A 27,989-nucleotide genomic window follows, 5' to 3' on the forward strand; every position below is an offset into this window, starting at 1 on the left:
TTCTAAAAATCTAAAGTGTTCATGATTATCACTGAACGAAGTGTTTAAAACACAGCTGGTGTGAGAAAGATAGATGATACAGTGGTAGACTACACCTACTGGTCTCAGAGATAGGTAGGCTCATATCATGCTTTTGCTACTCACCAGCTGTCTAACCATGAGCAAGTTCCATAGCTTCTCTAAGCTCAGTTCCTCTTATATAAAACTGGGCAATGCCACCTACCTGACAGGATACTTGTGGTTATAACATACGACACACAGTGTTATTACACAACGCATTTCACTTGAATTAATATATGTTGTGAGCCAAATCACATCCCCTAAAATATGAAAATGTTCATTTCATAAAGCAGATCCTCTGTAAACCTTTTTCTGGGGACTTTTATGACCTCACACATAAGACAAGATGCCATGCAAACAGCTTATTTTTTTTTAAGTAGTGGAAAGTCACAAAAATAATCAGAAATATGTAGTGTGTATCTACCTAGCCTAGGATCCTACTAAGTGGTCCAGCATATAGAATTAACGCTAAGGACCACAAGCACTTTGCCTGGCTCAATAGATGCCTGATAAATGTCTGCTGAATAACAAATTAATGGATTAACTAACAAAGGCAGTGATTGAATTCTTAATACACCTGATTAGAACTTCTAAATAGCTGGAGGAAATGTTCCTTAGAGAAATCAATGCAGTCTCCATGGTAAGAATCCTAGTCTGGCTAGGTAAGAATCCTACTCTGTATCTGTGAGTAGCAGCTGGCACAATGCCTTAAACACATCAAGCAAAGCTAAGGACAACCCTCCTTCCACCCTATCCCAGCCTCAACCCAGCTAAGGTCTTCTTTTACCTACAGTTAATCTAGCAATTTGCAGGTGAATCTGAAATTATTTTAATTTTTATGACACATTATTAAAATATTCAAAATAATTCTATTACAATTCTGTTATCAAGCCTTATTAGTTCACATTAGTGTAGGCAGCAGTTTGGATTAGAGAATGCTACTGATTGTTTTATAGGTTTATTACTACTATAAATGATATACAAAAAATAAAATAACAAAGTAGTATACTGTAAATATTTTCAAGAGGAAAATAATTGCTAGCATTTGGCCAGCCATTTAGATTTTGAGTTGTCTTTACAGGCAAATTTATCTTATTTAATTATCAGAGCAACCTTTTGAGGTTTATTATAATTTCATGTCATTTTAGAGTTGAGGTAATAACGTTCAAAAAAGTTAAATAACTTGCCCAAGAATATACAACCATGAAGTGACAGATCAGTTTCCAAATCCTGTGTTCTTTCATCTATTTAATAAAGCAATTAATTGAAGAATGGTCTGATGAAGTAGAAAGAGCACTAGATGAGGAGGAGGGGGCTATCACAAATGCACAGTGTGGTTGCAGGCATGTTATTCAATACTGTGTACATAACCTGAACAAATTTCCTCATCCCAAAATACGACCTCAACGCAGCCAACCTCAAAGTATTCTGGTGAAACTAAAACCAAAGTACGTAAGAGTAATTTGAAAATTTAAGACCACTATACTGGGAAAAATATTTGTAAAACATTAAATAATTCTGATGATTAGGAGTTTGAGCTTTGAAATAGCATAGCCATTCCCCTTGCAGTTTTACTGAAAATCCTCATTTAGTCAGAAAAACATTTTTCACAAATAATTCAAAAGATAAGCTCAACCTTTGTCTAGCTACAAATTTGTGACATTCTACATACACTGGGAGAATAATTCATCATGAACCTTATTTTAATATAAAAAAATGTATAACTCTATCCCAGCATTTTAGTAACATTTATTTTGTAAAAGCTTTAACTTTTAAGATCAGTATGCAAATAATTTATAATTAACTTATCAACATAAACTTCCTTCTCAGGTACATATTCGAATATACCCAAGTCCTGCTAAGGTGAAAATGGCCTATCTATGTCAAATAGGCTTAATTTAGTGCAAAGTAGCTACTGCCTAAAATAGACCACTTCTCAGAAAACTATATAATTATGTACCTTGGTGGATAAGATTATAATCTAGATACCTTGAATAAAGAATGGTCCTCTATTATCTAAATAGGTAATCCTCATTAGCTAAAGGCAAAACTTCAGGAAGAATGTACATGAAGTGATAAGAACAGGTCACTTTCAAGCCAGCCAAATCAATCCTGAAGACTAACAGGGTGACAGATATCACAACCAGATTATCCTCATCATCTCAATTCAGATGTCTTTTATATGAAAATGCCCTGATTATTAAAGTTATATAGGATTAGGATAAAGAATATTGGAAAGGAATAAGGAATGGTGGAATAGAACCTCTGAAAAGGCCATTCCTCCATAAAAGCAACAAGAATACTGGCAATAGTTGTCAAAATCAACTTTTTCAGAACTCTCAAAATTAACCAAAGGTTTCCAACAATGTGATTGGCATTTATTCAACAAAATCACTGGATCTCAGGAATAACAGAGAAATTTGTGGTGTTTGGACTTTCCCTATTCCCATTCTCCTCTCCTTAGCCCTGCAGTAGCCTTAAAAACCAAAAATCCCACAATCACAGCAAAAATAGCAGCCAGCAGCTATTGGAAGGGAAAGAATGGGGTTGGAATACACCAAAAGTACCACTTTCAGAGAACTGTAATTATTTAACCTGTCTAGTAGTTCTCTAAAATTACCCATTCATAGAGCTTTCTTTATTTGGCCCAACTCAGAGCTTACTCAGTGCATTTGCCTTTTCCCCCAGGTAGCATGTGGAAAACAATCAGTGGCAATTGTTCAACATAACAGCTGCCTCAGGCAGCAATAACAGCTGGGGAAAAAAAGATGACAACCAAAAAAAACAAAAATTGGGGGAACAAGATGGCCATAAGGGCCTGTGAATTTTGTATAATCTAGAAGGCCACATGCATGCCTGGGGCTGTGCACATTCTCAGGAAAGATCTCAGAAGGCCCTAAACTCTCACCTCTAGCTAACCTTAAGGCTCTACACAAGCAGGAAATGAAGACAAGCAGGAAGTGAAGACTAAAGCAGAGTTATAAACTGCCTGAGCATTGAAGGCATATTCCAAAATGCACATCAAATCCTTCAGCAAATGCTGGGAGACTACTTGGCTCTGAGCATTTAAGAAAATCTCTGTCTAATAACTAGCTGATCAATGAGAAAACTGAGTAAAGACTTTAATGACCACAAAGAACAAAGAATACAGACCTTACAGAATTAGCTCAGGAAAATTACTAAGCAAACAAATAGCAACAACAACAACCAACAACAAAAACAAACACTGGGGGAGGAGAGGAATCTGATTTTGAGTGGTGCCACATTATATTACTTAACATGTTCTGCTTTCAACAAAATATTACAAGATGTGTGAAGAAAGTATGCCTCATACACAGGAAAATAAGCATGCAGTAGAAACTGTCTCTGAGGAAGTCCAGACATTGAGCTTACTAGACAAAGACTTTAAAAAAGCTATTTTAAATATCTTCAAAGAGCTAAAAGAAGCCATATCTAAATAACTAAAAAAGTAAGAGAATGATTTTTCACCAAATATAGAATATCAATAAAGATATAGAATTATTTATTTTTTTTTTTTTTGTGGTACGTGGGCCTCTCACTATTGTGGCCTCTTCCGTTGCGGAGCACAGGCTCCGGCCACGCAGGCTCAGCAGCCATGGCTCACGGGCCCAACCGCTCCGTGGCATGTGGGATCTTCCCGGACCGGGGCACGAACCCGTGTCCCCTGCATTGGCAGGTGGACTCTCAACCACTGCGCCACCAGGGAAGCCCCTAGAAATTATTTTTAAAAAATAAATTCTGGAGGTGAAAATTAAAATAATAGGAATAAAAAATTCCCTTGAAAGGTTCAACAGCAGATCTGAACAAGCAGAAAAAAGAACCAGCAAATCTTAAGACAGGTCAGTTGACATTGTTCCCCTCATCTGAGGATCAGAAAGAAAAAAGAATAAAGAAAATAAAGGAGCATATCAAGTGTACCAACATATATTTAATGGGAATCTCAGAAAGAAAAGAAAGGGGAAGAAAGAATAGTTAAAGAAATAATGGCTGAAAATGTCCAAAATTTGATGAAAACTATCAATCTACACATCCAAAAAGTTCAACAAACTCCAAGAAGGATAAAAAATCAAAGAGATCCACATCTATAAACATCAAAATCAAACTTTCAAAAGACAAAGAAAAAATCTATAAAGCAACAAGAGAGAAGAGATTCATGATGTTGAAGGGATCCTCAGTGAGATTAACAGCTGATTTCTCATCAGAAAACTACAGAGGTCAGAAGGTAGTGAGACGGCATGCTCAAAGTGGTGAAATAAAGACTATCAGCTAAGAATTTTCCTTTAAAAATTAAGGAGAAATTAAGAGAATCCCACATAAATAAAAACTGAAAGATTCCCTTACTAGCAAATTTACCCTACAAGAAATACTAACTGAAGTCCTTCAGGCTGAAATGAAAGGCCACTAGACAGTAACTCTAATTCACACAAAGAAATAAAGAACACTGGTAAAGGTAACTACAGCTGATCCTCCGTATCCACAGTTTCTGCATCTGTGGAGTCAACCAACTGTGGATCAAAAATATTCCCAAAACAATCCCATAATGTTGCCAAAAGCAAAACTTGAATATGCTACACACCAGAAACTATTTACATAGCATTTGCATTGTATTAGGTATTATAAGTAATCTAGAGATGATTTAAAGTATATGGGAGGATGTGCATAGGTTACATGAAAATATCATGTCATTTTATATAAGGGACTTGAGCACGTGCAGATTTGGGTGTGTTTCCACTGGGGATCCTAGAGCCATCCCCCACAGATACCAAGGGACAAATGTACATAAGTAAATGTAAAAATATATAATGTATTTGTGTTTGTGTGTAACTTTTTTTCTCCTATCTGATTTAAAAGAGAACTACATAAAGCAGTATTTATGTCTGTGTTGATGGGCTCGTGATGTATAAAGGTAATTTGTAGAACAATAATAGCACAAAGGAAAGGGAGGAACTGGAGCTATATGGAAGCAAAAATTTTGTATACTATTGAAATTAAGTTGGTATTGATCTGAACCAGATTATAAATTAAGAGGTTATAAATTAAGAGGTTAATTGTAATCCCATGGCAACCACTAAGAAAACTTTAAAATACTAAAATAAATGACAAAGTAATTAAAATGGTACACTAGAAAATACATTTTTAACAAAAAACAAGGCAATAATAAAGAAATAGAGAAACAAAAAGATTTACATACGTAAAATAGCAAAATGAAAGTCATAAATTCTATCTTTCAGTAATTACGTGGAAATGGACTAACACTCCAATCAAAAGGCAGATATTAGTAGAATGGGCTTTATAAAAATTGATCCAACTACGTGCTATCTACAGGAGACACATTTTATATTTAAAGACACAAATAGGTTGAAAGTAAAGAATGGAAAAAGATATACCAAGGAAATAATAACAGAAGAGAGTTGCAGTGGCTACACTAATATCAAACAAAATAGAATTTAAGACAAAAATTGTTACTAGAGACAAAAAAGAACATTTTATAATGATCAAAAGTTCAATCCATCAAGAAGACATAACAAGTATAAATATACCTAACAACAGAGTCCTAAAATACATAAAGCAAAACCAACACAATTGAAGGGAGAAATAGATAATTTATCAATAATAATGGGAGACTTCAATATCTCATTTTCAATAATAGAAGAACCAGACAGAGGACCAAGAAGGCAACAATATTTGAACAGCATTATAAACCAAATAGAACTAAAAAGCATCTATAGAACACTCTACCCAACAACAGCAAAAAATACATTCTGCTCAAATGCACATGGAATATTCTCCAGGATAGACCACACGTTAGGCCATAAAACAAGTCTTAATAAATTTGAAAGGATTAAAATAGTACAAAATATGTTCTCCAATCCAATGGAATGAAATTAGAAATCAATAGCAGAAAGAAATTTGGGAAACTCAAAAACATGTAGAAGTTAAGCAACACATACCTAACTAACCAAAGTTGGTGTCACTGCTTTTTTACCAAAGCTGTAATTATAAGGAAAACTAGACCTCTGAATCAGATATTAGAATGATTCAGTCTTCCCACAGAATGACTGGGAGGGCACAGAGGGTAAATAAAGGTATTGATTTGTCAACCCGAATATACCATGTCTCTATATCTCATATTCTAAGCTCAAGTTGCATTGAGTCCTACAGCTTCTTCTTTTCTCTATTTTAATTCTTTTACTACAAATGTGAACCTTATTTTGGGCAAGAATTCACCCTCTTCCTTTGGAGCTTCAGTGATGTCCAGGACCAGCCAAAGCCTCAGGATAGCAGCACACAAAAGTGGGTCTCTGGTGGAGACCTAATCACCATGCAAACCTGAGGGTTCTCAAGTACGACAGTGTTCAGAAGTTTCAGAATTGAAACTAGGATTCTAAAACAAATAATAAACCCTGAGGTTAGCAAGGAACTTCTAGTAACTAACACAAGAATTGTTCTTATAAGCCTTCAGGCAATGAATTTGTCCTCCTTAGCGATCACCATGCAAGAGTAGACAAAGAAGTAGCATACAGTGGCATTGAATATTTTCTCTATTTCTGTAAAATTATCAATTATTTGCAAAGTTCCCTGTGAATTATCTGCAAACATTCAAAAATCTGTTCTTAGGACTACCATTTACAGAATATAAAAAATTGGGGTAACGAGGGCCTATCTTTGACAAAGCAGGAGTTAAAATGAGCCGCAAGAAATGAGGTTCATTTGGGGTAAATTCATGGCAATGAATTCATGGTAAATTCATGGCAATGAATTCATGGTAAATTCACATGGCAATTTCTAAGTGGCAGCTAATAAAATAAGCCAGGTCTATAGCAGAAAAAAAAGTCTCATTTAACTTTCTGGATACAGATTTGTGACAGACAGACTGGGGATATCATTTGTACTCCTCCATGAAGTTTCATCTGAAGTAAGTGTGGATTTCTCAGGGATGTGATTGTGCTGCACTCACTAGAATCCACTGATGGAAGTGTTATCTCTCTCTGTTCCAATCAGATAACCTGGTTTTGTCTCCTTCAGAACAAGAAGGCTTCTGAGACAGGGGTGTTTTAGTATCATTTTTATAACTAGACTCCAGCCCTAATCCATAATCTGGCTCTCCCAAGTTACTGAAGCTGAAGAAGGAGTCCTGGTGATGGTCCCCATGTAGCCATCTGGAACTTCCACCTACTTTGTTTCAAACCCCAATCTCAGGTATGTTGGAAGAAGCCAAGAAGAAGAAAACCAGTCACTACTGCAGAACTCTGAAAAGGTTCAAGAACTGAAGGCACCAAGGTTAGTGAAGAGGAGCTGAAAATAGAAGAACTGGCTGAAAGTTTATATGGTTTACTGTTAGGCCGCCAGACTCTTTTTCCCATCTTGCACACCCACACAGTTACTCCTCCTTGACCTCAGCAGAATACTGAAGATTTACTTTCAGAAGAGGATGAACCAGGGCTTCCCTGGTGGCGTAGTGGTTGAGAGTCCGCCTGCCGATGCAGGGAACACGGGCTTGTGCCCCGGTCTGGGAAGATCCCACATGCCGCGGAGCGGCTGGGCCCGTGAGCCATGGCTGCTGAGTCTGCGCGTCCGGAGCCTGTGCTCCGCAACGGGAGAGGCCACAACAGTGAGAGGCCCGCGTACCGAAAAAAAAAAAAAAGAAGAGGATGAACCAGAGGGACTTTGGACTTAAGAAGACCTTCAGGAATGTCATTATGAAAGCAGAGGGATTAATGAAAAGTCTACATGCTGAATAGTGAGAATCACCTCACCTTCCCCTACCAACTCAATTCTTCCTTGTAGCTCTGAGACCACTGGACATCAGGCTTATACCAAGTCAGCTCAAGAGAAAATACTTGAATCTAACAGCAGCTGAGGAAGTCTCCCCACAAAATGGCCAGGTCCCAGCCCAATCGCCCTATGGAAAAGCCCATTAGTCAATGAATCCCTTTCAAGCACAGGCAGACCTTCCATCAGCTTTTTAGTGCTCTACTCTTAAATCTACGAGAGCAGCAAAAGATCACCAGTCATTTGAAAAAGGTCTCTAACATCAAAGATAATGACCAAAACAAACAACCAGAAAAAAATGAACTCAGAGATATTCTAGATTACAAAAAGAAAACCTCAAAAAGCTGTCATTAAAATCTTTACAGAAGATACTGCACTTGAGAAGCCAAGAGCACAATGCTATTTTAAAAAATAACATTCACAAAATAAGAAAATGCTGTTGGAATTTTTAAATGATATCAAAAATGAAAAATTAGAGGAGCTAAAAGTTGAGTAAAGATTGCAAAAAGTAGAACAAAGAGACAAACAGATGATAAATGAGATTTTTTTTTAGAAAAAGAGGATTAATCCAGGAGTTCTAAGATGTCAATAATAAGAATTCCAGATAAAGAGACCAGAGAAAATGGGGCAATTAATTATTTTTTTTAAAAAAAAGAATTCCTAGAATTGGAGAAGATATATCTGCATCTTGAAAGGACACATCACTGAGTGCCATTCATAATTTCTTTAAACAGACACACACAAAGACCCATCATTGGGGTCCCTGAACATAAATTATTACTCAGCTCAGAGAAAGAAAAAGTCAAACATCAGCATAAATAAGGGACTTTTTTGGATTCTGAAATGCCAGTAACAAACATATATTATGAAAGCAGGGATTTAAGTCAAACATTATAAACTAAATAATATCTTACATGCATTAAAAGAGCCTCCTATTTTAATGAAAAACAAACAAAAACAGAAAAGATTTTTTATTTGGAGTATATTCAGATAACTCATAAAAACTAAGGGGAGAATCTGAATTCTGTATCAGAAATTTCTTTTATTAGCTGTTAAAATAAGTAGTTCATAACAATTAGAAAGGTCTATTTTCCTAGATCTCAGTTAATCTTACATTTATTTATATAGGTTTAGACTATATTCCCCAGTTATTTTTCTTTCAGCATCTTAAATATGAAAGAGCTAACAATATTAATAATGGTGAATTTAATTAATAATAAAATCAACTTATGAGAATTTGTGTTACCCTGAAATATACCCAAACTCTTGACATTTTAAACTAATTCCCGTTCATCTTATGGGCCATACACTCACCTTGAGGATCAACTTCTTTAGCTAGTTTCAGTGCATCTGAGTTTGCAAGATCGGTGTTGGCTGGGGTAACAGCCAAAATCAGACAGTTCTCCCGTGTGATGAACTGCATAATCATCTCTCTGATCTGGTACTCAATATCTGGTGGCTGATCTCCCACGGGCACTTTAGTAATTCCAGGCAGGTCGATAAGGGTTAGATTTAACACTGTGGAAAGGAAAAAAAAAAATAAAGTTTTACATATACCATCAATGCTGAAAGATATCAGCAATGCAGAATCATGTGTCACTTTAGTAGAAATAAAACAAGCTGAGCTTTACGTATTGTGTATCTGAAGAACTTCGACTCATGTGCATAGAATAAAAAGGACAGAATTCAAAATGGCTTTTCAAGTTTTCTCTATTTTTATAATATGATTGTGCTAGGCCAAATGATCATTTTAACATAATTTAAGAAGCACTGATTTGCATATCTAACAGTTTTCTCAGAGAGCTGTCACATTTGTAACTGGGGGCTATAATTCAAACACTGAACAATAAGTGAATATGCTGTCTGCCAGTCTTGTACACTGCCTTCAAATGGTGTAAAAATTCTCTGGGTAAGGTTTGCCCTTCCCTTTAAAAACATCATACATTATTTACAGAGTGTTAGCCACTTAACCTATAGGAAAGCTGTTAGCCATTCATGGTGCCATGAGGTTAGTGTGCAGGCTATACAGCCAGACTCATGGAGCACCATTTTGGGAGCCCAGGAAACTACCGAGTCAGTGACTCCAGTCCCGACCTGGCTATCGTTCTCTCTGCATGCTACGTTATTGGCACCAAGTCCTCTTGGGAAGTTGTAATTGAGCTTATGTCACTCATGGTCCATTTTAAAAGCAACAGAGCTGGGTAGAAGATAGGAGATTAAAATCTGCCCCACTAAAATCTTAGTCAGAATGGAGGCTATTCTGTATCACACACCAGGAACTGGATATCTGACAAGTTTCTGCCGACAGTCTGGGGGAAAAAAAAAATCACAGTTGATTCCTCAGGAAGAGATTAAAGAGGAATATATAGGACTGAAAGAAAATTCATTAAGGATAACTCAACCATAGTACCATGCACCTCTAAGATTTTTGCAAAAACTGAAGATATTAAAAATGGAAGTTTTCATGCATACCTCTTTGGAATTCTAAAAGTTTAAGATAAACATAAAGAAAACATTTTAAAATGACTTCTTTTTTAAAAGTTATCTCCTCCTGTCTCCCCATAAATAATTTTATGAGCTGTTTGGATCATACCATTTACTGAAGTATCTAAGCACAATCCTAGAAACTCGGTATTTTTTGAGAGAAAAAACCATCTTCTATAAATACTATATGTTAATTAATATAGTAAAAATTTTTGAGGACAAGAATTTGGAATTTTGTTATTTTACTTACCATGTGGGGAATAGACTCGTAAATTAATGGGTATGGAGGAAATCCCTTTATTCATTCCGGTTACTCGATCTGTTTCTGCTTCAATCTCATGGCGAACTTCATCAAAATCTGTAATTTTTCTTCCTTTGCAATGTAGAAATTCTGCATATTCTACAAAAGACAAATTAATACAACCTAAAATTCATGTACTCTTGCAATAATAAGAAAATAATGCTTCTTTAATTACAAGTCAAAGTATCCAGTATTGCCTCTTCAGCCATCACAATGAGAGAACACAGTAGTTAACAAAAAGCACAGTTAATACTTTAGAAATATTAAACAGTTCAAATACTAAGGCTGCTAAATTTGCTAATTTTCAGATAAGCAATTAAGTATTATAAGCAGTCTTTAAACCACCTAGCCTACTTAATAAAGAGAATCCTGGCCCTCCAAATGATGAAACAAATAATAGCAACCAATTGTCAAAGAAATTAGAGCTAGGGTACACAAAAAGCCTACTTACTAATCCTATTAGAATGTCCTTTTTCAATATCACCACTTTATCACGATGGAATGCTAAATTATATAAATATAGCTTCAGAAGGCAAAAAGATTTAGAAACAATGTTTGCTTTATCTTTAAAAAGAAATAATATATGGAATATTTTAGCTTTAAAATATACTATTCAAAATACCACACCAATTTCTTTAATTAAAAAGATATTTTCTCAAGAAAAAAAAGATAGGATATTACAAAGAAACTATTTACCTGCAATCTAAAAAAAAATCAGTATCTGTAGGCAGAAGGAAAAACTCTAAAGTAACTATATAATAACAGAATATTAGTTATTGTTAAATTTCAGTAACATCTTGAAACTGTTGTGCTATCAATTTCTATATCTGCTTCCAGAGATATCAAGTATATGATAAACAACACAACTCAGAAAAGGAAACTGATACTATTAGACCTAAAAATTTTATGATAACTTTAACAAGGGAACGAGTCTTAACAAATACTTTAATTTCTCTAACAACTAGCTGAAGAACTGCTCCACCAAACGTAGACTAAGGCTAAGTATCTTGGGACAGATAGCGGCTGAGAGAATTATTGGTAGTCTTTCTATGATTCCCCACCATAAATATTTAACCTTCACCCACTATATGGCAAGGCCAACAGGGAGACAACTACAAGATGTGGCTCATGCATCAATGGTGGAAGTATACACAACAATTAAGCTTCAAAAGGCTTCAGAAGTCTGGCCTGAAGAGACCACTGCATCATTTGGCATTTTCTTTCACACATTTACCCTCATTGGTGCTGTTTTTATTAGATTATAAATTCTTAGACGATAGAGCCTTTATTTTATTTACCCACTCAGTGGCTAGGCCAGTACCATGTAAGAGTTTAAAGATTAGTAGAGGATAAAACAATAAGAAAAATAAAGAGGAGCAATGGATGTCAGATCCTAAAAAATAAGCAAACAAAACTTAGTAAACATGAGCCATAAATAATTTATAATAAACAGTACTTTTCAATTCAACATGTTCTGTGGAAATTACAAATCTGAGAACTTTTGGCTATCGTAATTATTACGTTCATAGAGTTAAAAAGCTTCTGGATCAGGGACTACATTTTCAAGTATGTTACTAATCAATAATTCAAGTAACACAAATGTGTACTTCTCTTGTTGCCACTAGATGGCGCCTACTTGCTTTCTCTGTAGGAAACTAATGCCCTTCCAGAAAGCTGCAAAATCAATGCAATTTTCAAATTAGATTTAAATTCATTCCTGGACTTCTGAAAATGCTTTTATCTTGGAATTTAGAGATTGGAATTGTGCAGTACCATCTCAAACCTCTGTGTCTTTTTAGGGATAGGGTTCCACAAAGAGATTTAGGGATGTATTTACTGAGCTCCTACTACTTCTCAGGCACTGTTTTAGAAGTTGGGGATATAGTAAAGTGAAAAAAATAGTCTCTAGCCTCATGAAGCTTAAATTCCAGTGAGATAAAATAGTAAACAGTGTGTGTGTGTGCCAGATTATAAGTGCTATGGAGAAAATTGAATACGGGGGATAATAAATACTGGGGAAGGGAGGTTGCTTTGTTATATGTGTCGGTCAAGGAAGGCTTCTCTGATATGATAAAGTAACATTTGAGCAAAGACTCAAGAAGCCATGCTTTACATAAGAGGATCCCAGTAGACTGCCTGAAGCAGGCTATGCTTGGCATATTGGAGGAAGAGCAAGGAGGCCAACGTGCCTGGAGCACAGAGCATGGGAGAGAGAGGCAGGAGATAAGGTCAGAGCTGTGGTACAGACCTGGATGGTGTTGGGCCTGTGGGCCATACTAAGGGCTTTGATTTTTACTCAAAATGAATGGTAGAGCACTTGAAGCATTTTGGGTAGAGGGGAAACATGAGGTGACCTAGGTTTTAAATAAAGAACTGTACTGTTGTGTTAAGAACAGACAGAGAGGTATAAGAGAAGAAGCTGGCTAACAGAATAATAAAGGTGAGCTAATGAGGCTTGGACCTGGGTGAGAGTGGAGAAGTGGTTACATTCTAATGAAGTTTGAAGGAAAAACCAGCAGGATTTGCTGATGGATTAAAGGAGAGGTATGGGAGAAAGAAAGGAGTTAAGAATAACTTCAAGGAGGCTGACCTCAACAATGAGAAGAATTTTGAAGTAGAAAAGACTGACAGAAAGGAAGATGTTGGGGAGATGGGGTTGGGGATCAAGAGATCAGTTTGGCAACCCAATAAAAAATGGGCAGAAGACCTTAATAGACATTTCTCTAAAGAAGACATACAGATGGCTAAAAAGCACATGAAAACATGCTGAACATCACTAATTATCAGAGAAATGCAAATCAAAACTACAATGAGTTATCACCTTACACCAGTCAGAATGGCCATCATCAAAATATCTACAAACAATAAATGCTGGAGAGGGTGTGGAGAAAAGGGAACCCTCCTACACTGTTGGTGGGAATGTAAATTGGTACAGCCACTATGGAGAACAGTATGGAGGTTCCTTAAGAAACTAAAAACAGAGTTACCATATGATCTAGCAAGCCCACTCCTGGGCATATATCCAGAGAAAACCTTAATTTGAAAAGATACATGCATCCCAATGTTCATTGCAGCACTATTTACAATAGCCAAGACATAGAAGCAACCTAAATGTCCATCGACAGAGGAATGGATAAAGAAGATGTGGTACATATATACAATGGAATATTATTCAGTCATAAAGAAGAATGAAATAATGCCATTTACAGCAACATAGATGAACCTATTGATTATCATACTAAGTGAAGTCAGACAGAGAAAGACAAATATCATGATATCACTCATATGTAGAATCTAACTTTTAAAAAGATACAAATGAACTTATTTACAAAACAGAAACAGATTTACAGATATCGAAAACAAACTGATGGTTACCAAAGGGGAAACGTGTGGGTAGGGGGGAGGGATAAATCAGAAGCTTGGGATGAACATATACACACTACTATATATAAGACAGATAACCAACAAGGTCCTACTGTATTGCACAGGGATCTCTACTCAATATTCTGTGATTACCTATATGAGAAAAGAATCTAAAAAAAGAATGAATATATGTACATGTATAACCAAATCACTTTGCTGTACACCTCAAACTAACACAACATTATAAATCAATTATACTCCAATAAAATTAAATTTAAAAGTTCAGTTTGGGACCTATTAAGCTTGTGATGCCTACTGCACACGACCCACATGGAGAAACAGAACTGCCGCTAATGGTTGAGAATCACGCAGCTGAAAGACACACAATTCGCATTCATCTCATCTGATAAGTGTATATCTATTCTGAAATTTTTACAGAAGATGGCAGTCAAGGGCTTGAGGAAAGGTTAGCCTTTTCTAATTAGCACAAAAATGCCTTGGGGCTGGATCTGTGAGTCTTTCATCTAGGGAAAAATCCAAGCTAGATTTATATGTATTTGGAATTCATTAAAGTTAGTCAAGTAGATGAGATCACTAAGTGAGAGATAAGGAAGAGGTTAGAGCACTGGGCCCCAGGTTTTCCAATGTTTAGAGGTCAGGAAATGGAGAGTAAGCCCGAGTGGTCAACAAAACCCAGAGAGAAAGGTGACCTAAAGCCAGTTAAAGAGAATGTTTCATGAAAGGAGACTTTCCACTCCATCAAATACTGCCAACATGTCAGGTAAGATGAGAACTAAGAACAAATCATAAAATTGGGCAACTTGAGGGTCATTCAGGATGTTGAAAAGGGCTGTTAGAGTGGAGTAGGGTGGGTGATAGTCTGATTGGAATAGACTTTAGAGAGAATGGGAGGAGAGGAAGTGGAGACTGGTTGCAGACACTTCTTTTAAAAAGTTGTGTTGTAAAGGAGAGGAAAGAAGTGAGAGGGCAGCTGGAGAGGGTTATGAAGTCAAGGGAGGGTTTTATAAAGATGGGCAAACTAATAGCATGTTCATAGGCTGATGGTATTAATCCAGTCCTGAGGAAAAGCTGATGGTGCAGAAGTGAGAAGGGACAAGTGCTAAAGTGATGTCTCAAGGAAGAGGGGATAGGAAGCACTAGAAAGAAACATGCCAGTTCATCCATAGGAACAGGAAGGAAACAGAATAATGAGTACTGACGGACGACACAAGTCGGTAGAATTGATGGTGATGGGAGCATGTGAAATTCATCAGGTGAGAGTGGGGATTTATCATTTTGTCGAGTCATTTTACGCCTGTAGAAAACATTTCTGTATTCTCACTGATTAAACCCTACAAAGACTATTATTTTTACCACAAAATACCACACACACACACACACGCACGCACACACATACACACACACATACACACGCACACACATAGAGTGATCCTAAATGACCTAAGAGTAACCATAGCAGGAATGTCAACTTGGGTCTCAACTATGTCCATCACTGGGATTCAGACCTGCCCAGCATATCAGAAGGACTAATGGACAGGAACCACAAAATCCCTATTTCTATGGGTCTCAAAGAGCTTCCTGGGAAATAATTCATCCTACAGGATAGAAAATTCAGGGAAAACCTAATCTAAATTGTCAGAAGGGAGCTACCTGTAGTCCATCCTCTACCCAGGTCCAGAGACTCATAGGTCTATGTCCCCTTCATCTCTAACAGTACAGTGATAATTGTCAGACCACATATCCTACTTTCTTATTAGAAAAACATGGCAACCATAACTACATTTCAGAATTTATAGCTACAGGATTATATTGTCAATAAGATGAGTCCTCCTAGCAACAAGATAAGCCACTCCTGTTATGGGATCCCAGCTCTCTAGCAAGCAGACTATAAATAGGTGGACAGCAGAGGTGGCATACATGTTTTTGAACAATTGCCCATAGTTGCTATTGAGGAGGATCATCAATCAGCTTATCATCACACAATCCCTGAATAAATCTTGATTAGCAGTGCAGAATTTAAAGGTCACAGCTTTACTTCCCTGCTGTCCAAAAATACAATTATAAATGAAAATCTTATAAAGGATTACCACAAGAACAATGAACCATTTACTATACTCACATCTGAAGAATGTTCACATGAGTTTGGGGATGAAGGAAATTCTAACACCTGAGCCAAACCCTACAGAACACGCTGCACCAGCCAATCAACAGTTAGACTTTTTAAGAGCTTATAAGTGTGTATCTTCTAAGACTTTTATACTGTTGTAAATTAATATGCCTAAAGGTCTAACAAAGCTCATCTTACGGTCCTGAGATAAATTCTTTCTCATAGAAAGGTACAGTTTCCAGTGGCACAAGCTCTCTTGGCATGTTCTCAGTGTTCCTTTCATTCTAAATGCTTGGTAGTTGGGCACATGGAATGATCTCTTTCTCAAACAATTCCAGGCTTCAGCCCAAGTTCAGTCTGAATGGAGAGTGATTAAATTTCTTAGCCACAAGCTCATATAAAGGTTGAAGGCTATGTGTATATAAGCAATGAAATCCTAATAATGCATCCATGAAATTCTTTTGTGTGTCAGTATAACCTACCTTGCTGAAATTCATAGTATGTTTTCAGTTTCACAAAATAAGACTCTAGTTTAAAAAATCCTTCCTGTTTTCCCAGTATTAAAGCAAAGGTTAAGATACATTTTTATATCAAAGAATGATTTGGGAGAAAAAAGAGGATATTAAAAAAAAATCAGAGCTATCATTCTATTTTATTTTTATTTCCCTATAAAGCATCTTAGCACTGTCATTTCTGCTGATCATGAAAAACAAATTACGCTAGGTTAAACAGCTGACAAATTGTTTGGGGGCAGGATGATATGGTTTGTGCCTGGGCAGAATTCCAATCATCTGTGAAAAGCACAGCATGACCATAAGAATTTAAATATTCCCAATATGCCCCTTCCATGGGGAAAAACATTCATATGTTTCAATTAATCAAGGTTAAGTAGAAAGGAATTATTATGGAGCACAGGCATATAACCTCCTGTCAATCTTTATTCTAAGAACTAGGGTCCTCAATACTTTAGCTGGAGTTTTATTTCTAAAATGTTTTAATAGCAATGTTTTTAAGCACGGGGCTCCAATGAAAATGGAGTACGTTGGACACATAAACAGGGAATGGTTTTCAATGCAACTAGCTAAATCCACTGGCTGTAAAGACCATCTAGTATGACTACATTTAAAAACATATTTCCTTAAAGGCAAAGGCTGCATTTTATTCATCTGTGTTTCCCTAATGCCTATCATATTTAGAGAAAAGAACACCTGTAGATTTCTTCCTTCTTCTTTAAAGAAGTCCTCTTTGCATACCATTGAGCAATTTGGAAAAATGCTTCCAGAAAGCCTTCATGTCATTCCAAATTGAAGGCAAGAGCCTGGAACGGTGGTTAACTAAGCAACAAGGCAAGTTAGATATGAATTATACAGACCCAGATATACAGCAGAAGTCAACTGTGTCCTAAGGTAAACAGGGAAAGTTTAGTAATCAAAAAAAAAGAAAAGAAAAGAAAATCTAAAGAAACAAACAATTAACCTGAGGGAGTCCAACAGTGGGTGAAAGGTAGAGGTCCCAGTCAGAGGGTAAAGAACAATAGGGTGGGAATAAGAAGGGCCAAGATTTCATAGCAGACAAAAGGTGGGTGCTAAGCAGGTATCAGAGACTAGCTGCAGAGACTAGGGGTAAGCATCAGGGCTCTGGTACTCCTGAGGCAGAGGAGGAGGCCAAAACAGAACTCCAGACCCAAGTGAGCCAGATGGTCCAAGGCAAAAAAACAAGGTGAGAATTCAGTCATGAAAAGGGAGGTAGAGCCTTTTTCACAGGAAACAAAGCCAAAGCCACCACATACACCTCAGTAAAGAGAGATTAATAATAGTACTTCCTTGATATTTACTGCTTAACGACGGCCTATACAGGTTGCTTGCCTAAGAGTTGGGCTGGGTCTAAATCCTGGGTGAGGCTAACCCTACAGGTGAGGATTGAGTGGCCACAGAACAGTGCTGGCATATGAGACCAGGACTAACATTTGGCAGAAATCCATCCAGCAATAGGAATTTGTATGGAATTCTACCACAAGTGCCAAAAATAACAATCAGAGAATCAGCAGCTGTAATACTTACATAGCGCAATTTAGTTCCATATTTTTTCAGAAGGAGCTCAAAAAGTATAACAAAAATTAACTCTATTTCATAATCCTCGTTTCCACGTAAAACACAATTGAGAAAGGAAACCTTCAAGATGGCGAAGGAGTAAGCCGTGGAGATCACCTTCCTCCCCACAAATACATCAGAAATACATCTACATGTGGAACAACTCCTACAGAACACTTACTGAACGCTGGCAGAAGACCTCAGACCCCCCCAAAGGCAAGAAACTCCCCCACGTACCTGGGTAGGGCAAAAGAAAAAAGAAGAAACAGAGACAAAGAATAGGGTCGGGGGCTTCCCTGGTGGCGCAGTGGTTGAGAGTCTGCCTGCCAATGCAGGGGACACCAGTTCGTGCCCCGGTCCGGGAAGATCCCACATGCCGCGGAGCGGCTGGGCCCGTAAGCCATGGCCGCTGAGCCTGCGCGTCCAGAGCCTGTGCTCCGCAGCGGGAGAGGCCACGGCGGTGAGAGGCCCGTGTACCACAAAAAAAAAAAAAAAAAAAAAAAGAATAGGGTCGGGACCTGCACCAGTGGGAAGGAGCTGTGAAGGAGGAAAGGTTTCCACACACTAGGAAGCCCCTTCGTGGGTGCAGACTGCGGGTGGCAGAGGGGGGAAGCTTCGGAGCCACAGAGGAAAGCGCAGCAACAGGGGTGCGGAGTACAAAGCGGAGAAATTCCCGCACAGAGGATCGGTGCCGACCGGCACTCACCAGCCCAAGAGGCTTGTCTGCTCACCCGCCGGGTAGGGCGGGGCTGGGAGCTGAGGCTCGGCTTCGGTCGGAGCGCCGGGAGACGACTGGGGTTGGTGGCATGAACACAGCCTAAAGGGGTTAGTTCGCCACAGCTAGCCAAGAGGGAGTCCGGGAAAAGGTCTGGAGCTGCCGAGGAGGCAAGAGACTTTTTCTTCCCTCTTTGTTTCCTGGTGTGCGAGGAGAGGGGATTAAGAGCGCTGCTTAAAGGAGCTCCAGAGACGGGCGCGAGCCACGGATATCAGCGCGGACCCCAGAGTCGGGCCTGAGATGCTAAGGCTGCTGCTGCCGCCACCAAGAAACCTGTGTGCCAGCACAGGTCACTATCCACACCTCCCCTCCTGGGGGCCTGTGCAGCCCGCCACTGCCCGGGTCCCATGATCCAGGGGCAACTTCCCTAGGAAAACACATAGCGCACCTCAGGATGTTGCAATGTCACGCCAGCCTCTGTCGCCACAGGCTCGCCCCGCACTCCGTACCCCTCCCTCCCCCCGGCCTGAGTGAGCCAGTAGACCCCAAATCAGCTGCTACTTTAAACCCATCCTATCTGAGCGAAGAACAGATGCCCTCAGGCGACCTACACGTAGAGGTGGGTCCAAATCCAACTGAACCCCAAGAACTGTGTGAGCAAAGAGAAAGGGAAATTTCTCCCAGCAGCCTTAAGATCAGCAGATTAAATCTTCACAATCAACTTGATGTACTCTGCATCTCTGGAATACTTGAATAGACAATGAATCATCCCAAAATTCAGGCGGTGGACTTTGAAAGGAAGTGTAGACTTGGGGTTTGCTTTCTGCATCTAACTTGTTTCTGGTTTTATGTTTATCTTAGTTTAATATTTAGAGTTTATTACCACTGGTAGATTTGTTTATTGATTTGGTTGCTCTCTTCCATATATATATATATTATTTTCCTTTTTCTCTTTTTGTGAGTGTGTATGTGTATGCTTCTTTGTTTGATTTGGTCTGTATAGCTTTGCTTTTACCATTTGTTCCAGGGTTCTGTCTGTCATTGGTGGATTTGTTTTTTGGTTTCATTGCTCTCTTCTTTCTTTCTTTTTTATTACTTTATAATTTTTTTAGTTTTTAATAATTTTTTTAATTTTTAATTTTAATAACTTTATTTCACTTTATTTTTTTTCTTTCTTTCAATTTTTCTCCCTTTTCTTCTGAACCGTGTGGCTCACAGGGTCTTGGTGCTCCTGCCGGGTGCCAGGCCTGTGCCTCTGAGGTGGGAGATCCGAGTTCAGGATCTCCTGAAGGAGTCTCATCCACCAGAGACTTCCTGGCTCCACATAATATCAAACAGCGAAAGCTCTCCCAGAGATCTCCATCTCAACACTAAGACTCAGCTCCACACAACGACAAGCAAACTACAGTGCTGGACACCCTATGCCAAACAACTAGCAAGACAAGAACACAGCCCCACTCATTAGCAGAAAGGATACCTAAAATCATAATTAGGTCACAGACACCCCAAAACACACCACCGGACGTGGTCCTGCCCATAAGAAAGACAAGATCCAGCCTCATCCACCAGAACACAGGCACCAGTCCCCTGCACCAGGAAGCCTACACAACCAACTGAACCAACCTTACCCACTGGGGGCAGACACCAAAAACAACAGGAACTACAAACCTGCAGCCTGTGAAAAGGAGACCCCAAACACAGTAAGTTAAGCAAAATGAGAAGACAGAAACACACAGCAGATGAAGGAGCAATGTAAAGACCCACCAGACCAAACAAATGAAGAAGAAACAGGCAGTCTACCTGAAAAAGAATTCAGAGTAATGATAGTAAAGATGATCCAAAATCTTGGGAATAGAATGGAGAAAATACAAGAAACATTTAACAAAGACCTAGAAGAACTAAAGAGCAAACAATGATGAACAACACAATAAATGAAATTGAACATTCTCTAGAAGGAATCAATAGCAGAATAACTGAGGCAGAAGAATGAATAAGTGACCTGGAAGATAAAATAGTGGAAGTAACTACCACAGAGCAGAATAAAGAAAAAAGAATGAAAAGAATTGAGAACAGTCTCAGAGACCTCTGGGACAATATTAAATGCACCAACATTCGAATTATAGGGGTCCCAGAAGAAGAAGAGAAAAAGAAAGGGACTGAGAAAATATTTGAAGAGATTATAGTTGAAAACTTCCCTATTATGGAAAAGGAAATAGTCAATCAAGTCCAGGAAGCACAGAGAGTCCCATACAGGATAAATCCAAGGAGAAACACAGCAAGACACATATTAATCAAATTATGAAAAATTAAATACAAAGAAAAAATATTAAAAGCCACAAGGGAGAAACAACAAATAATATACAAGGGAATCCACATAAAGTTAACAGCTGATCTTTCAGCAGAAACTCTGCAAGCCAGGAGGGAATGGCAGGACATATTTAAAGTGATGAAAGGGAAAAATCTATACCCAAGATTACACTAGCCAGCAAGGATCTCATTCAGATTCGACAGAGAAATTAAAACCTTTACAGACAAGCAAAAGCTAAGAGAATTCAGCACACCAAACCAGCTTTACAACAAATGCTAAAGGAACTTCTCTAGGCAGGAAACATAAGAGAAGGAAAAGACCTACAATAACAAACGCAAAACAATAAGAAAAGCGTAGTAGGAACATACATATTGATAACTACCTTAAATGTAAATGGATTAAATGCTCCAGTAAAAAAACATAGACTGGCTGAATGGATACAAAAACAAGACCTGTATATATGCTGTCTACAAAAGACCCATTTCAGACCTAGGGACACATACAGACTGAAAGTGAGGGGATAGAAAAAGATATTCCATGCAAATGGAAATCAAAAGAAAGCTGGGGTAGCAATTCTCATATCAGACAAAATAGACTTTAAAACAAAGATTATTACAAGAGACAAAGAAGGAGACTACATAATGATCAAGGGATCAATCCAGGAAGAAGGTATAACAATTGTAAACATTTATGCACCCAACATAGGAGCACCTCAATACATAAGGCAAATGCTAACAGCCATAAAAGGGGAAATCGACAGTAACACAATCATAGTAGGGGACTTTAACACCCCGCTTTCACCAATGGACAGATCATCCAAAATGAAAAATAAGCAAGGAAACACAAGCTTTAAATGATACATTAAACAAGATGGACTTAATTGATATTGATAGGACATTCCATCCAAAATCAACAAAATACACTCTTCTCGAGTGTTCATGGAACATTCTCCAGGATAGATCATATCTTGGGTCACAAATCAAGCCTTGGTAAATTTAAGAAAATTGAAATCATATCAAGTATCTTTTCTGACCACAACACTATGAGACTAGATATCAATTACAGGAAAAAATCTGTAAAAAATACAAACAAATGGAGGCTAAACAATAAAATACTGGGACTTCCCTGGTGGCACAGTGATTAAGAATCTGCCTGCAAATGCAGGGGACACAGGCTCGATCCCTGGTCCTGGAAGATCTCACATTCAGGAAAGCAACTAAGCCCGTGTGCCAAAACTACTGAGCCTGCTCTCTAGAACCCACGATCCACAACTACTGAAGCCCGTGAGCTGGAGCCCATGCTCTGCAACAAGAGAAACCACCGCGATGAGAAACCCATGCAGCACAATGAAGCGTGGCCCCTGCTCGCCACAACAAGAAAAAGCCGGGCACAGCAACGAAGACCCAATGCAGCCATAAATTAATTGATTAATTAATTATTTTTTTAAAAAGTTTTCTGAAGAACCTAGGGGCAGGACAGGAATAAAGATGCAGACGTAGAGAATGGACTTGAGGTCATGGGGAGAGCGAAAGGTAAGCTGGGACGAAGTGAGAGAGTGGCCTGGCCTACTCTCACTACCAAATGTAAAATAGATGGCTAGCGGGAAGCAGCTGCATAGCACAGGGAGATCAGCTCAGTGCTTTGTGACCACCTAGAGGGGTGGGATAGGGAGGGTGGGAGGGAGACACAAGAGGGAGGGGATATGGGGATAAATGTTTACGCATAGCTGATTCACTTTGTTATACAGCAGAAACTAACACAACATTGTAAAGCAATTATATTCCAATAAGGATGTTTAAAAAAAAAAGAACATTCCACCCAACAAAACAAAACAACACAAAACACAATTGAGAGATAAACCATACTCCAAATACTGAAACCAAATAGGAAGCAGGTCAAGCACTTGGCCAAAAATTGCAAAGTGGATAATTAAGTCTCAGCAGCATCTGACATGATTTTCCTCCTCTTCCTTGAAACATTCTCTTCTACTGACTCCCATTATTCCAACTTTCCTGACTTTTTCTTCTTCCTCTCTTACGTCTCCTTCACCATATCCTTTGCTCATTGTTCCTTCTCTTCACCACTTCTAAATACTGGAGTGCAGCTAGACTCCCTCCTAGACCTTCTTATTTTCTTTGTCATCTCTCTTTCCCTAGGTGGATATCCTATCCTCTCTTATATAATCTATTGGCCTTTAAAAAAGTATATATATATATATATATACACACACATGTGATATATATATCAAATATATATATATATCACATATATATCTCCCCAAATTCATGTCTCAAGCATTCTAATTCTAATGTTTAATTGACATTTCCACTTGGATGTCTAATAGATCTCAATATTAACATGTCCCAAACCAAACTTTTAATCCCCCATTGCCTTCCCCTCTCATCATCCACATTTCCTCCTTCTCCTGTCTTCCACATCTCAATTATTGATACTACCATTGAATCAGGTCCTCGAATCAAACAACAGCTATTTCTGCATCCTTCTTTTCCTCCGCTCTCTCCCAGTCATCTTCTCACTGCCTCAACTGTGGCCATCCTCCTTCTAAGCTGACGCCACCTGTTACCTGGACTACCATAAAAGCATCCCAACTGGTCTTCCTGGTTCCACTCCACTGAATCCATTCTCCACATGGCAGCTAGAGAGGTCTTTCTAAAACATATGTCAGATCATGTCTCTTCCTTTTTAAAAAATTTTTACTGGTTTTCCAGATCAGTCAGAAATATCCAAATTACTCTCCCCAGCCTACAAAGTCCTAGACGGTCTGAACCCTGTGTACCTCTATCTGTAACACTATTTCTACCCTCTGTGCTCAAAACACTTTAGCTGCAACATCCTCCCCACCCCAGGGTCCCTCTACAAGGTGCTCCTCTTCTGGAATGTCCTTCATCCAGATCTCTGCATGTGTGGCTCCATCCTGTCATTTACTTCTCATCCAAAATACCATCTCTAATTTAGAAAGCCTTCCTTGATCAGGCAAAGTAAAGTCACACTCTATCACATCATCTAATTTACTTTCTTCTGTGCACATAATCATTATGTGAAGATTTTGTTTTTCATTGCCTGTCTTCACCTACTGGAATACAAGCTCTATGAGAACAGGAACATTATCTGCTGTACTCCCAGTACCTAAAACAATGAATTTCATCTATTGGGCATTCAATATATATTTTTTGAATTAAAGAGCAAATAAACGAATGAGTAAATGAGTGAATGAATCAACAAATAAACACTGGCGGACACTTGAGGTTTGTGGGTATTGAGAAGAAAATGATCATAAATATACGGCTTTTGACATGTTGAGTTTGATATCTTTGAAATATCCAAGTAGAGTTTCAAGCAGTCAGCTGGAAATACATGTCTGGAGTTTAGCCCAGGAGCTATAAATGTGAGATTCATAGGTGCATGAGTTGTAACTGAAGTCATGGCGTAGAAGCGATTCCCTAAGGGAGAATACGAAATGACACAGAAAGAAGCCTTGGGTAGGTGCAAACTTTAAAGGCCAGGTAGAAGATAATGCATCAGCAAAAAAGACAGAGTTGGCCAAAGAGATAGAACAAAAACTAGGAGTATTTGGCATCATGGAAGCTAAAAGAATAGTGTATGTTTTAAGGAGAGAATAATTAATAATGTTAAAAGCTGTTGAAAGGGCAAGGTAAATACTAGCAAGTGACTATTGGCATTTATAGAAATTGAGTATGTATTATATAGTTTCCTGTATGCTTAAACAATGTTCTATACATAATTTAAATATTTCTTGTTATTTCAAAAGTTTTTGCTATTGATTACTTTGCTAACTTAAAAATTGTTTTATCTTTTGTATGCTTTTCTTTTTATTGTGTCTCTTCTTCTGTTTTTAAGGCATATTCCCATTCTAACTGGCAGCGTTATATTTTATTCTAGACTGAGAAGTCCAATAACCTAGTATGTATGGTCTGACTCTAAATTAAGACTGGAATTGCCCAGAGTAAGGCCACGACCCTGCAAAAATGAACTTTAGGTCATAGTCTTTGTAATATTAATTTTGGCTGCCCAAGACTCTTTTTACTTCCTCCTGATAATCAGCTAAGTTTAGAAACTGAAAAGAGGTTTCCAAATAAGTGAGTTATTACAGTATTATTAAAGAGTAATGAATGTACAATTTCAGAAACAGCAAATATGTCAATGTTATTTCTTGTTTTAAAAAGACAAAAATAAGGTGATCTGCCAAGTAAAAATCTGTGATTAAAGTGAAATCACTAGACTTTGTCATGAAAGTTCAAGTAATCAGACTGCTATACAAAAAATATAACAGAAAGTCTAAAGTTTGCAAAATGAAAATATTTTCCCATAGAATCTTATACACAAGAAATGAAGTTTATAAATGAAATTTAAGTAGTAATCATATCAGAATTACAAGTGTATAAATACGTAACTAAAAAAATTCTCAAAATATCAAATTACAATATTCATTGCTGGATATATTTGCAGCTGGACAAAGAAAAATTTTTCTATGAGTGTGAGCTTCTACACACAATTTGTCAGCAACACTATTCCATCTAAATATTTTAACAATATCTTAGTGTATTTGGTAAGCTCCTCAAATGTCTTCATGAAGGTCATTATCAGTTAGAAACAGAGCCAACTTAACTTTTTATGTGGTGAAAGGTATAAATAGAAGTTCATTTCTTACACATGAATATTCAATTTTTGCAAAACTGTTTGTTGAAAATACTACCCTTTCTCCATTGAATAGTCTTTCCACTTTTATCAAAAATCAGTTGTCTATATATCTGTAGGTCTATTTTTGAACTCTGTTCTGTTCCAATGGTCTATTTGACTATATTTATATCAATGCCACACTATCTTGATTATTGTAGCTTTGTAACAAGTCTTAAAATCAGGTAGTGTTCATTCTCCAACTTTGCTGTTATGTTTTAAAGTTGTTTTAGCTATTCTGGGTCCTTTGCATTTCCTAGGAATTTTAGAATCAGCTTGTCAATTTCTACAAGACAATTTAATTTTTTTAATCTTTATCTACAGCATTCTTTACAGTATTACTAAAGAATAGTTTTCTGGGCTTCCCTGGTGGCGCAGTGGTTGAGAGTCCGCCTGCCGATGCAGGGCACACGGGTTTGTGCCCCGGTCCGGGAGGATCCCACATGCCGTGGAGCGGCTGGGCCCATGAGCCATGGTCGCTGAGCCTGCGCGTCTGGAGCCTGTGCTCCGCAACGGGAGAGGTCACAATAGTGAGAGGCCCACGTACCACAAAAAAAAAAAAAAAAAGCCTCAAGCTTGCACATACACACACATATACACACACACAGCATGTTTAGCTAAAAGCATAAGAATTTTCCCATGAATGCCTACTCTGCTAAATGCACTAAATTTTAACAAAAGTACATATTCTTAAAAATGAGAGGTACATCTCCTCTAAATTCTGTCTCATTAGAGCAAATCACTTCAGTGCTGTAGAGAGTCATACAAAAATATTTATTATCAACTGTGGCCCAATCACTAAGCAGTCAGAGTCAGTATGGGATAGCTTGGTAATGAGAGTACATATTTTTGCAACGAAGTCTGCATAAACGAAAAATTATGAATGTATGAGAATTCTTGGGCATAATATTCAAAACTGATTGCATAAAACTAAAATGCAAAGTAACTCTTCTGACAAAAGCCCTTTGCTTCATAAATTACAAAAATTATTCTATGACTCAGACAATAGAGCCAATCTAACCACTTCCTGAAAACTTAAAAAGGGGAGAAAGGAAAGAGGGAGGGAGGAAGGGAGAAAACTAAAAATTGCCCCTAGTATGAAGAAAACTCAATTAATAGAACTGGTCAATTAGTGTTTGAATTATCTAAATGGAGATAAATAAATTTAAAATATTTTTAAGGCCACCCTTAAATAATTTTTTATTTAATCTCAAGGGATTCTCATAAGAACACCCAACACTTAGCAAAACCCAATGCATTGTGTTTCAGTTTAAATGATGCTAAAAGAAATGTACCTATAAAGAAAAACAAAATAAAGTTCTCATCTGAAACTCAGTACTATGGTTTTTGCCAATTCAATTTGCTTGTATATTAATGTTTAGCTGCAGTAGTCATCAATTATCTCAGTAGGAACTTAATAAATAGAAAATTCTCTCACAAGGACACTCACCTCCTTGAAAAGGGGCTCAAACATGGAAGCAAACAATTACTTTTGCAAAATAGATAAAATTCTAAGAGTTGAAAAAAGGATAATCAGTAAAAAACATATAAGAAAAAAATCACCTTGCTTGGAAAGTAAGTGCACTCATTTTAGAGGGTCCTCAGATATGAATATATCACATGGATCACAATGAAGAGTGTAATCTCAATAACAATGTATTAACTACTGGATCATCCAAATGTGTCATCATACTAAAGACTGATTTGAAAATATGGCCTATTACTTGATAACCCACTTAGTTAGTTCATCTATCACATTAGATGAGCCCATGAAAACTATCTGCATCCTTCCTCTTTCAACCACAAAATCTACACATAAATCATCCCTAAGGTAGGTTTCCCCTTGTTAACATTCTTGCAAAGTCAGCCATGCTGTGCAATATTCTATAGTTGAGAACATGAGTGTTTAAAACTTTGGAATCAGACCTGAGTTTGAAGTTTCTCCATTTCTTTATCTCGTGCCTTGGAAAGTCATTTACATTGCCCGATCCCTAGTTTCCTCCTCTGTAAATGGTATCTCATTCATAGGT

The 27,989-nt window shown here is 37.7% G+C and overlaps 1 protein-coding gene across 12 annotated transcripts in view; it reads right to left on the reverse strand.

Annotated features, from left to right (window-relative positions):
* The window catches only part of DNM3 (dynamin 3), a 573,184-nt gene that overhangs the window by 404,802 nt on the left and 140,393 nt on the right, over positions 1–27,989 (reverse strand). For all 12 annotated transcript variants that reach the window (XM_049715524.1, XM_012532983.3, XM_049715544.1 and 9 more), the window contains exons 3-4: positions 10,589–10,738; positions 9,169–9,372 (exon numbers count right to left, since the gene is read on the reverse strand). In XM_049715524.1, coding sequence (XP_049571481.1) covers positions 9,169–9,372; positions 10,589–10,738 — 354 coding nt within the window. The remainder of the gene's footprint in view (positions 1–9,168; positions 9,373–10,588; positions 10,739–27,989) is intronic.

The sequence above is a fragment of the Orcinus orca genome, chromosome 1, assembly GCF_937001465.1.
Source record: "Orcinus orca chromosome 1, mOrcOrc1.1, whole genome shotgun sequence".
Lineage (NCBI taxonomy): Eukaryota > Metazoa > Chordata > Mammalia > Artiodactyla > Delphinidae > Orcinus > Orcinus orca.